This window comes from Lytechinus pictus, chromosome 9, assembly GCF_037042905.1.
Source record: "Lytechinus pictus isolate F3 Inbred chromosome 9, Lp3.0, whole genome shotgun sequence".
Taxonomy (NCBI): domain Eukaryota; kingdom Metazoa; phylum Echinodermata; class Echinoidea; order Temnopleuroida; family Toxopneustidae; genus Lytechinus; species Lytechinus pictus.
The window spans coordinates 11,332,735-11,345,740 of NC_087253.1; the positions used below are offsets into that span (position 1 = coordinate 11,332,735).

The 13,006-nt window shown below is 35.2% G+C and overlaps 1 protein-coding gene across 1 annotated transcript; it reads left to right on the top strand.

The window, feature by feature from the left end:
- Positions 1–4,602: 4,602 nt before the first annotated feature.
- LOC135155499 (dynein heavy chain, cytoplasmic-like) lies at positions 4,603–12,471 on the top strand. The gene is made up of 5 exons (XM_064104676.1): positions 4,603–5,962; positions 6,546–6,699; positions 8,977–9,172; positions 10,000–10,114; positions 10,706–12,471. The coding sequence occupies exons 1-5, from the start codon at positions 5,960–5,962 to the stop codon at positions 10,955–10,957; spliced, it is 720 nt and encodes a 239-aa protein (XP_063960746.1). The 5' UTR covers positions 4,603–5,959; the 3' UTR covers positions 10,958–12,471.
- The last annotated feature ends 535 nt before the right edge of the window (positions 12,472–13,006 follow it).

The window sequence follows — 13,006 nt, forward strand, 5'->3', positions numbered from 1 at the left end:
CATTAATGGTTATCACCGAACACCAAAAATTGCCTGTAATAGGAGGTGATGTACAAGTACAGTACATAGACATGTACATTTTTACAGTCATTCTTGTAAGATGGCCTTAAAAATAAAGATTAATTCATGCATGACTACATCTATGTTAAAAGTTTTTCAAAGTAAAATAGAAATGCAATTTATTCATATCAGCAATAATATGATGGCTTTGCGATGATATATAAAAATGACCATAGATTTAAAAATGCATTTATATTTATGGCTTGCGTGCATTGGCATGGTGTTTTTAGGTAATTTTATATTTGATTTTGCGGTGGTTTTTTTTTTCAATATTTATTTGACTAGATTTTACAAAGCTTTGCCTTTTCATCTGGTGTTAACATTTCCTCATCTTATTTATGCCTTAGTAGTGTCATGTAGTTATAATTGGGAAATTACTTCTATTTTCATAGGATTTAAATATAAAGGGATATAATAATCCGAGCAAATATTTAATTTGGTGTTTAATTACAGGTTTGAACATTGTATTTCAAATGATTGTTGAGATTAAAAAATTTAGGAAAGCGAGGGGAGGAGATAGATTGGGGTAAGAATGGGGGGGGGGGGGAAAGAAGGAAAGAGAGAGAAAATCAAAAGGGGTAAGGTGGAAGAAAGGGGAGATTAAGGGGGGGGGGCAAGAGGAATGATTTGAATTGATCCCCCTCTCCCAAAGAGGTAAAGAATAACTTTAGAAATGATTAATTAAGAGAAATTCATCAACAGCGCGTGTTTGAGTGAAAGATAATTTTTTTTTTTAGATTTGAGAATCTGAAATTTTAAAAGGAACAGTACTTGCTAAAAGTTTCAATTTTTAATGATGTCACATGATTAGCCATGTGATTAGTAAGGGTCATGTGATTTAAGATCATCACGAACAGAATGAATATATTCTACTGGGTTTGTTTGAGCAAAGAGGTTTTGCAAACTAGATTTGAATACTTTAATGTAAGAAGGGACACGACTTGAGATTTTATGAAGGGTTAAAATACAGAAATTCTAGCTTTACAGCTTTCGTTTGTCTTCAAAAACTCAAAAATAAGAATGATTAAATCAAGTGAAGACAAAGGAATTCTCAGTCTCCTTGATAATGGAGACAGGTATATGTTCCTTTCTCAGTGGGGCAGACACTAAAGCTTGTTGGAAAGTATTATATGAAGGCTTGTTCAAATAACTTGAAAAATAACCCTACCCCTCTGCCCTATTGATGTCTGGAGTATGCTTTAAAATACTGCTTCTCCAATACTGATATGATGCATAGAATATACATGTAGGATATTTTTGCCAAACATTTTGCAGGTGTTTTGTAAAACCATGTTTTGTAATAACTTTGATTGTTCACAGCTTATATCATTCCCTCCCAACAAGTACATTTGATCGAGGAAGCCTTTTATAGACTCGAAGGAAAAATTGCACAGAGACAAATTGAAAGTTGTAAAGCTAGAACTCTTTAAACAACCTTCATGAAATTTGACTTCATGCCTCCTAATATTTCAGCATGTGCATGCATGTTTTGTAAATACAAATCGAGCTTCTATTATACAATTTACGGGAAAAGATTATTATGTTTGCTTTAATTTGTGTCCGTCATGTCGAATGTATTTTTGTTTGTAAATTAGTAGTATACTATCATTGTCTCTCTGCATTATGTTTTCATATCATTTTTCAATTTGTCTTCGACCTTGAGACCTTGTGAAGGTTGCCAAAGTTTATATGGCTTTTAGTATGTCCTATGTAACGTAATTGGTAGCGTCATAATGACAAGTGTAACATGTTGATGGAAGTTTTAAATCAGTATAGTTGAAACCCTTTATTATGCAGGTTTCTTCTGATTATGTTACTTCTTTCCAGGTACACAAGTTAACAATTCAAATTGAAGAAATTACCCAATGACGATACTTATCAAGAGGAAATATGGAAATGTACTCAAGACAAATTAAAGGTCTTTTTCATTTTCGATTATTATGATTTCATCTTGTGATTATTCTCAGTTTGTTCCTGAGAAAGGGCAATCAAAATAAAATTCAAGCATATAGATACACAGGACTATTTTAACAACTTGTAATAAGTGGCTTTATAATCCCTATTTAATTTATTTATTATTAATTATAACTCTGAAGGAGACTCATATTTTGATGATTCATGTGAAAAGTACTAATGATAGCTGTCCAGTATATTTGTATTGTACTAAAGAATAATAATACCTATGTACTACTTTGTATACAACTGTTTTAATACTTTGTAATTAATTGTACAGTACACATGCGTCCTTGTTAATCTATTGTTTGTGAATAGAATGTATTGGTTCTAGTGTATTCATTATTTTTTATATTTATTGATACATGTGCACTGAATTCTAGATGATCAATTTATCACACATTTTAATAAATAGATGGGACTGTGTAGTTGGAGTTTTGGTATGATTCCAATGTAGAGCCAATACCCTTTTTCATGGAAATTAACTACCTTTTACAAATATTTGATTTGATTTTAAAGATATTCATGGAGAGTATGTTGTCTTGAGCCCACAATACGAAATTGGTAATTACCATAAAGATATGATACACAACTGAAGGAAGTCGAGCCTAATTAAGAGGACTTTCCTTCAAGCTTATAAGTACTATAAACTTTGTCACTTCAGTTTGAAACACGTGTCAACATTTGTTGATGATTTTACCTATAACTTATCTTTGTAAATCAAGATAGCTATTCAATTACAAATTTTGTGGCTACATAATTCTATTACCTACACCACCGCTAGGATGGGATCCATGACATCTGCTCCGGCAACCATTGCTCCGATCGAAAATCTGCTCATTAAGCGAAATATGAAACCTAACCTCCAAAACTAAATAAACCCTCATACTAATCTCTACATTATTCTGAACCAAAAACTATTACAATCCTAACTCTAATCGCATGCCTTCTGAGATATCAAGACTGGAGCAATTGTCGCAGGAGCGAATGTTGTGTCACCCTAAAATGATATCAAGACTAAGCCAGTTTTTTTAATGACAATCCTCTCATCAAGCCCTTTGTGTAGTAGATATATGCGCTTCGTAAGTTGTACTTAGAGTATCATTATTAACACTGTATTATGTAGTCCATTTCCATTTTACTGGTAGGTTACTACATGTACTATACAGCGGATTTGTGACCACCATTGGCCTATCTTCCTCGCTGTACATCCATCTTAGAAAGGTATCCGTGTTATTAAAGTGGAAAGTAAAGTGTTATAACTATGAAGGCTGAATGAAAGATTGTCATACATTTAGGGGATGTGTTAGGCTTGTACAGTGAAATAGAATTAAGAATGAATTTGATACTGCTGTTTGATCAATGTGAAACTAGTAATGGAGAGTGGATGCCCAAAGCTTAATTGGATTTAGATTCTAAATCATTCTGGCTCATACTCTGATAATAATAGTATGCAACGTTTATATTTACAGATACAGATCTTTCTAAGTGCTGTATGTTAGTTATTACCCTAGCTTTGTGGCTATATTATGTATTTTTTTTAAACAAGTACCTGCACACTTCTGTTATCTGCATGACAGGTTATGAGCAAAAAAAAAATCTCATGTGTGTACAAGTAGATATAAAGTCATGTTATAGGTAAGTGTGAAATATCAATTTAAACCATCTTGCCTAAGTTACAAGACACCTGAGAAGAGACCCACACAACGAAAAAATTATGCTCGAATCCCACCATTTTATTTTTGAATTAATCTTTTTGTGCTGCTGTATATTTCTTTGTAAATCTTCAATTTTATGTTCCTCATTCACGTCTTGAAAAGTACTCTTTGCTGAATGTGAAGAAAAGATTTGTTTTGATTTAAATTGCATGTTAACTGCATTTCTTTTATATTCTATTTGCTTTAAATGTATTCAAAATATAGATGAAAAGTCTTTATATAGACCACTGCTGTTCTGTGCATTTATTTTTCTCGAAGTCACATGGGGTCTCTTAGGAAAGTCAGCACTGACTGAATTGTTAGCTCTGATAATTTTCAGTGAAATCCTTGCTTTGGCTGAGAAACACTGGTTTCTGATTGTTACTATGGGATGGTCAGAGAATGACATCTTGTCAGAGCTGACAAGCTTTCACAATAACAAGAAGAACATCTGTCGCACATGTATTGACAGTGTGAGAAAGTGGGCATTAAGATGAAATAAGGTCTGGATAAATCATATTTTACTCTTTAGACCAATGAGTTTTAATTATATGACACCTAGATAGATCCTTGTTATTTGATTGGTTGTTTAATATCGATCATTCTCCCCATTTTACAATGACATCATCATTCTCCTCCGTTTTTGTCTCACCTGCATAGCAGAGTGAGACTATAGGCGCCGCTTTTCCGACGGCGGCGGCGACGGCGGCGGCGGCGGCGACGGCGGCGGCGGCGGCGACGGCGACGGCGGCGGCGGCGTCAACACCAAATCTTAACCTGAGGTTAAGTTTTTGAAATGACAGCATAACTTAGAAAGTATATGGACCTAGTTCATGAAACTTGGCCATAAGGTTAATCAAGTATTACTGAACATCCTGCCTGAGTTTCATGTCACATGACCAAGGTCAAAGGTCATTTAGGGTCAATGAACTTAGACCATGTTGGGGGAATCAACATCAAAATCTTAACCTAAGGTTAAGTTTTTGAAATGTCATCATAACTTAGAAAATATATGGACCTAGTTCATGAAACTTATACATAAGGTTAATCAAGTATCACTGAACATCCTGCATGAGTTTCACGTCACATGACCAAGGTCAAAGGTCATTTAGGGTCAATGAACTTTGGCCGAATTGGGGGTATCTGTTGAATTACCATCATAACTTTGAAAGTTTATGGATCTGATTCATGAAACTTGGACATAATAGTAATCAAGTATTACTGAACATCCTGTGCAAGTTTCAGGTCACATGATCAAGGTCAAAGGTCATTTAGGGTCAATGAACTTTGGCCAAATTGGGGTATTTGTTGAATTACAGCCATAAATTTGAAAGTGTGTTGGTCTAGTTCATAAAACTTGGACATAATAGTAATCAAGTATCACTGAACATCCTGTGCTAGTTTCAGGTCACATGATCAAGGTCAAAGGTCATGTAAGGTCAAAGAACTTTGGCCACGTTGGGGGTATTTGTTGAATTGCCATCATATCTCTATAAGTGTATTGGTCTAGTTCATAAAACGTGGAAATAAGAGTAACCAAGTATCACTGAACATCTTGTGCGAGTTATAGTAGTTTTCAAAATCAGCACTGCTGCTATATTGAATCGCGTGATGCAGGTGAGACGGCCAGAGGCATTCCACTTGTGTTATTTTGAATTTCCTCCTAATTTTCTGGAACTGTTGACTTGATGCATATTATTTTTTTTTCTTTTATTCAGAATTTTACTCCACACTCTTCTTTGTGTCTTCCTTTTTTCTATTCATCCTAGCTTTTTCCTTCCCCCCAGTTCCTCCTCCCCCCGACTTTCCCCCTTATTTTCTTCTTTTATCAAAAATTAAAAAAATATTTTTTCTTCTTTTGGTACATTGTATAATGATTGAGAGTTATCTGTCAACTTTTGAATGTGTTCAGAAACACTGCTCAAATGGAAGACATATGTCATTGTCTTCAGTTTGATGACGTGTTCCTGTGCAAAGCACTTTAATGGGGAATCCCCAAATATATTTACAATATCTTATAGTTCCTTTGTATTTACATCAGCATTTTATGTATATGTCTCCTTGTATTCTAGGTGAAGTTGTACACTGAGAAGCGTTCGGACCTGGAGGAGCAACAGCTCCATCTCAACGTTGGTCTCCAGAAGATCAAGGAGACAGTGGAACAGGTGGAAGAGCTCCAGAAGAGCCTTGCACTCAAGAGCCAGGAGCTGGAGGCCAAGAATGCTGCTGCTAATGCCAAACTCAAACAGATGGTAAGGAGGCTTGCAGAAGATAGTTCATGACCTTTCTTAACAGAACTACTTCTGGAATAGAAAAGATAGTAAGGTGATGATTTCTTACCTGATTGCTAAGAAAGCAGGAATGCTCGTTAGCAAGCAAGCAGAGAACCGGCGGCTTAAGGTCCTTGCCGAGGGACCTGGTAATGAGGATTTTAATGACTTACCAAAGGGCACTAGCACACCAAGTGGGAATCGAATCCGGGTCACTGGAATCTGAAACCCCTGCTCTACCAACTGAGATGAATTTATTGACTTTAAGAATGAGAGCATATAGGAATAAAAACAAAAGAAATTGGGTATGAAGTAAACTAAACTCAAACATAGAAGAATTGGTATGTATGGAATAAGAAGTTTTTCAAATAAAAAATAAGAGTTATGGAAAACATGGCAATAAGTGGTAGAAAGAGGAGGGGTAGAGAATAGGAAAGAGAAAGGCTAGATAAGTTCTTTATGTTTTTTTTTGTAATATTTGACATGAGAATGGAAACAAAAATACTGGGGATAATGTGCATAAATGGTGCAAGAACTCATCAATTTTTTTTTCATGATTTTACAGGTGAAAGATCAACAAGAAGCTGAGCAGAAGAAGGTTACCAGTCAAGAGATTCAGCACACTTTAGCTGAACAGACCAAACACATTGCAGAGAAACGCAAAGATGTCATGTCAGACCTCTCAAAGGTAGAACCAGCTGTCAAAGATGCACAACAAGGTAAGTAGTATTCTTTTTTTAGAATTGTTGGAAGAATTTCTTTGATGACAATAGTACAATGGTAATGAGTATATGAATGGGTTGTATTCAAACTTGGGAATGTAAAGATCCTCACTTATGAAATGATATATAAGCTCTGGAATATCTTACATTTATTTATTCAAGTCCATTGAAATACATGGAGCATATGAAAAAGATACATAGTAAGATTTTTTTAAAGGCTAAGATTGTAGGATATTTACAGTACATGCATAAAAAATGAACATGAAATGGGAAGCTGCAAAAGAACAAAACAAATGTTCTGTCGAGGCAGTCCCTATGGACAGTAAAATATAAAATTCAAGACTTGTACTGATAAAATAAACATATAATAATTAGGAAATATGATGGGATAAATTAAATTAAGATGTTGGATGGTTGAAAAGAAAGTTTTTCAGCTTGGACTTAAAGGAATTTAAATATGAGATCTGTTTGATGTTACGGGGAAGAGAATTCCAAATGCAAGGTCCTTTGAATTTAAAAGAAAAGGAAGATGCTGCATTTTTACATTCTTCATCATAATAATTTTCAGGATTTCTAGTGGTATAACTGTGCATCAATATTTCACCTTTGATCATACAGGCAAGATTATACGGCATTTTATTTTGTTATGTTTAAAACCCGTTAATGCTACACAACATTGATTCAACTGATATACATTTAGGAAATTAAGTTTTTTAATAAGTGGTTTTGAGGGAGCATTAAAATCAGACATGCAACATATTTTAACAATCTTCTTTTGTAATTTGAACAATCCAAGGAGCCTGGTGGGATACTTGTTCGCCCAGACAGTGTTACAATACATTAAATAAGGCAAAATCATTGAGTTGTAGAGTAAAATTAAAATATACTGTGGCAAGAAATGGCACAGTTTGCTGATGCACCAATATTCCTTGATATTCTATTTGATATGTTCATTCCATGTTAAATGTTGGTCAATAACAACCCCTTGGAAATTTGTAGATCTATTGCACACATTTTATGACAACATTATTCATTTTGATGATTAAATTATTTGATAAGTCATCTGTAATCAAATTTTGCTTGTAACTAAAATAAATGAAACTGGACTTCGATGTGTTAAGTGACAACTTATTACAATTAAACCATTGTGAGACGTATTGTAATTCATCGTTCATAGTTTTCTGTAAGTCGTTAACATTTTCATCACTACATAGAATATTGGTGTCATCAGCAAAAAGAATAAATTTCAGTTTATTAGAACAATTAATCAAATCATTTATGTACAATAAAAACAATAACGGCCCCAAAATTGAGCCCTGAGGCACACCACACTTGACCTTCTTTGGGTCTGATAAAACACCACTAAAAAGTTATTTGAGTTCGATCTTTTAAATAATCTTTAAACCATTTTAATACCGTACCTCGTATGCCATATATTTTTAGTTTTTTTTAATAATTGTGTGATCAATAGAATCAAACGCTTTGCTTAGATCTAAAAATATACCCACATTATGCAATTTCTTATTCAATGAACATATTAAATAATTATGAGAATCAATGAGAGCCATTTCAGTGGATACATTTTTTCTAAAACCATACTGGCAAGAATTCAATATTGCATGTTTTGTTAAAAATATTTCTAGACGATTATAAACAATTTTCTCAAGAATTTTAGAAAAAAATGGCAGTACAGATATTGGTCTATAATTTCCTATAGTATTCATATCATACTTTTTATGTATTGGTGTAATTTTAGCAATTTTCAATTCCGATGGAATTTTTCCAGTACATAAAGAAACATTAAAAATATGTACAAGAGGTTTCAAAATCAAGGCAGATATCTTTTTTAAAACACATGGATTAAAATTATCGATACCACAGCTATTAGTGCTTTTAAGTGATATCTTGTCATGAAATTATTCTTTATCATTTGGGGAGAGTTTCTTTGATGACAATAGTACAGTGATTATAAGTATATGAATGTGTAGTATTCAAATTTGGGAATGTTGAGGTCCTCACTTTATAATATGACATACAAGCTATTGCTTTTAGATATTTTACCATAAATAATTTTTGATGATTTTTTTTTTATAATCGAGCCACATGCAATTCACTTCACTATATTTCCACTTAATTTCCTCCTGTGATTTAGCATTATTTATTGCAATAAAAAATTTGTTGTTGACTTTTCAAAAGTTCATCAATTCAATTTATTTTACTCCACATCCTTATCTTCTACTGATATATACATTCCTCTTTCTTTAAACCCTTTAGCTGTGAAGGGTATCAAGAAGCAGAACCTGGTTGAGATCCGATCCATGGGTAACCCTCCTCAGATGGTACGGTTGGCCTTGGAGTCCATCTGTATCCTCCTTGGTGAATCCGCTGCTGACTGGAAGACCATCAGACAGGTCGTCATCAAGGATAACTTCATCAGCACCATCGTCAACTTCTCAACCGATGACATCTCGTAAGTTGACTATAAGCCAATAACCATTTCTTGCAAGTTTGTGTACCTTGAACCTTGAAGAATCCTTCCTTTCAGCAGCATTCTGTGTATCAGGGGAATGTGCCATGGTGAAGGAAATGGAAATTGTAAATATGTTTGAGGTGGTATGGTCCATAAGATCAATTAAGAATTAATTTCCTTAAAATGCTTGTGCACTTTAAATGCTTCCTGGCTATTCATGGGTAATGATATTCAAAGTATTTGTCTCGCCCACCAGAGGTGAAGGCGAGACTTAGGGATCCAAATGTCGTCCGTCCGTCGTCCGTCCGTCACAAACCTTATGACACATATCTCCACAACCGTAAGTTGCTTTTCAACCAAACTTGGATGGTAGATGTACTTAGGTGACCTGCATGTTATGCTGCAGTTGGAGGTCACATGGTAAGGTCAAAGGTCATTTTCAGGTCAACATTAAAGTTTACGTGCAAGGCTCTTATGACAAGTGTTATTCCATCCCAGTCAATTCACAATTAATTTTCGATACAATTCTGTTGCGTACCCTCGCAAATCACGATATTTCTGGATATTTTCATAAGTGGGCGAGACACAAAATCGCTTTTGCCTTGTTTTGAAGCACGTAGACGTTAGATGATAATGTAATTTGCACTACAAAATAATGTTTTTCTATCATTATTGCTGTTCCATAATTAAAAGGAAAATGATGGATTGAAAATATGCAGCAGAAATGTTTGCCTACGGTTTTCAATTCCTGTCTGAAAAAGAATATCCCTACATTTATATTTTGTCAGCGATCATGGTCTTCATTTTCTATTCACCTTCTTTTTCAGTGATGACATCCGAGGCAAGATGCAGAAGTATCTGAGTAATGCCGACTACAACTTTGAGAAGATCAACAGGGCTAGTGTGGCTTGTGGTCCATTGGTCAAGTGGGCTATTGCTCAGGTAAGAAATGATCTGTTGTCAAAAGAGTTGTATTTAAAAAAAATCAATCACAAGTCCCTAATACACATATTTCATTGGTTGAAAGTCAAGTTGCATTTAATTTTTGGAGTTGCATTTGATTGCGATTCTTTCAGCAATAGGCCCCAGAAGATTACAGGTGTGTATTTGGTGAGATTTATACTGCATAGAAGTGGAATTACAGCCTAAACAAATGCATCTTGGGACCATTTCATAAAAGGTTAACAGCATTGACAAGTGCATTATCTGACAGCTGATGACTTGTCAGAAAGGCAAATGAAAATTCTCAATTGAACTACTTTTACTTTGTTATGCCTTGATCTTTTTATGTATTTATGTATCTTTATTTTTGCTTTGCACAATAGAAACCAAGTTAACATGAAGAATTAAGAGCAGCCTGCTCTGTAAAATATGATTGAAATCCAGCTCTTTTTGAAACAAAGTCTTATTTCATGGAGTTGATTACTGGAATTTTGTTATGCACTGTTATTTTATGTGAAATAATAAACATTTGAAATGTTGACTCAAGGCACTATCCCATCCTAACATTTTCATTTATTTGGCTGTATACAGATTAATTTCTCTGAGATGTTGAAGCGAGTGGAGCCTCTTCGGAATGAGCTTGAACGCCTTGAGGTTGAAGCCAACGGTAACAAGATGAAGCAAGAGGAAGTCAACAAGTTGATTAGTCATCTAGAACGTTCCATTGCTCATTACAAGGAAGAGTATGCTCAACTTATCAGCCAGGCTCAAGCAATCAAGACAGACCTGGAGAACGTACAGATCAAGGTAATCATCAACTGCATTTTTGTCTCACCTGCATAGCAGAGTGAGACTATAGGCGCCGCTTTTCCGACGGCGGCGGCAGCGTCAACACCAAATCTTAACCGAAGGTTAAGTTTTTGAAATGACAACATAACTTTATTTAGTTCATGAAACTTGGCCATAAGGTTAATCAAGTATTACTGAACATCCTGTCTGAGTTTCATGTCACATGACCAAGGTCAAAGGTCATTTAGGGTCAATGAACTTAGACCATGTTGGGGAATCAACATCAAAATCTTAACCTAAGGTTAAGTTTTTGTAATGTCATCATAACTTAGAAAATATATGGACCTTGTTCATGAAACTTGGACATAAGGTTAAACAAGTATCACTGAACATCCTGCACGAGTTTCAGGTCACATGACCAAGGTCAAAGGTCATTTAGGGTCAATGAACTTTGGCCGAATTGGGGGTATCTGTTGAATTACCATCATAACTTTGAAAGTTTATGGATCTGATTCATGAAACTTGGACATAATAGTAAACAAGTATCACTGAACATCCTGCAGGACAGGGACCTGGGAAGCGGGGGTGCTGGGGGTGCTGAAGCACCCCCAGAAATTTTCCTGGGGGTGCTGCGTGTATTATTTTCCATAGGCAGCACCCCCACGAAATCAGGTTCCCTTTGTATTTTTTTTATATATGTTATAATGTACATAATTATCACATCCGACAATCGCAAATCATTTACATAGTCTTTCACATATTCCAATAACATCCCTCCTATAACGCGACTCAATCAAGCTCCGGCACACCGATACAGACGTGGTCGCGCGCGATTCGTGATAGCCATAGTTTACACACTACCATGACTACTCGATAGCAGGGAGGGACATGGCTGTGGTCGGACTTGAAACTTATGTCGAATCAAGTGTGCGCGCGCCCGTGTTTTGTAAAAAACAATTACAAGTCAGACAATAGAAATCAAATTTCACAGTCTTTTTCGCCCTGCCCCATGGCCCTTGGAAGCGGGGGTGCTGGAGGTGAAGCACCCCAAAATTTGGGGATGCTGCATGTGTTATTTTCCATAGGCAGCACCTGGAAATCTAGTGGTAGTTGATGAATGACAGAAATGTAATGAAAATAAATGACGTTTTGTAGACCCCCCTTCAGAATTTTCCGACACGGTACTTATAAAATAGTGTTTAAATTCACCCTTTTTCAGATCGGAATATCAAATATTTTCTGCTCGCGCTTCGCGCTCGCATTATTCATTTTTTAAATAAAAAAATGTATTTACAATGCCCAGATACTAGGGCTAACTCTGAACACGCGCACGAATGTTTATTCAGATACGCACCTTGTTTTGCTGGGGCTACTCCGGGCTGAAAATATTTATATCAAATACAATTTTATGAAAATCTGATAACAAATAGTTAAGTTATTTAATTCTAAAGTTTAGCAATAGTTTATGAAAATGGTGATATGCATGTCGTCATGAATGTTTAATAGGGGGGTTGACATGTGCGGAAATCTGTCCCCAAAGGTAGGGGAACCAGGGCCTAGAAAATTTGAAAAGCAAAAAAAAAAAAGCAAAAAAAAGTTTTTCACCCAAAATGTAAGGTCATTTAGTCCAAAAGGTATTATTTCGATTGTGAAGTGATGTACTTTTCTCCATGAAAGACCAAAAATAGTAGGGGGACATTTGATATTGTGTCCCCCTACTATTTTTGGTAGGGGGAACACGTCCCCCCTGTCCCCTCTGGGATTTCCGCCCATGCGGGTTGAAGATATCACATCCCCACTATCCTGTTTCTTGTGTTATTACATGGAATCAAAATTGTTTCATGTTTTCATACCAGTGTGAATGATATGTCTCCCTCATGTATAATGAAAGACTAAATCAGTTGTCAATTCAACTGTTTTTGGTTCTTGAAGGGAAAATATTAAATAAACCTAATTTTATATAATAAAATACAAAAGAACAAGTGGGGATATGACATCATCAGTTCGTTCATTGAATATTAATGAAGACATGCTTAAAACTGTTTCACCGGAATAATGCTATTCTTTAAAATGCATTAACTTTGATATTCCTTGTCGGATTTT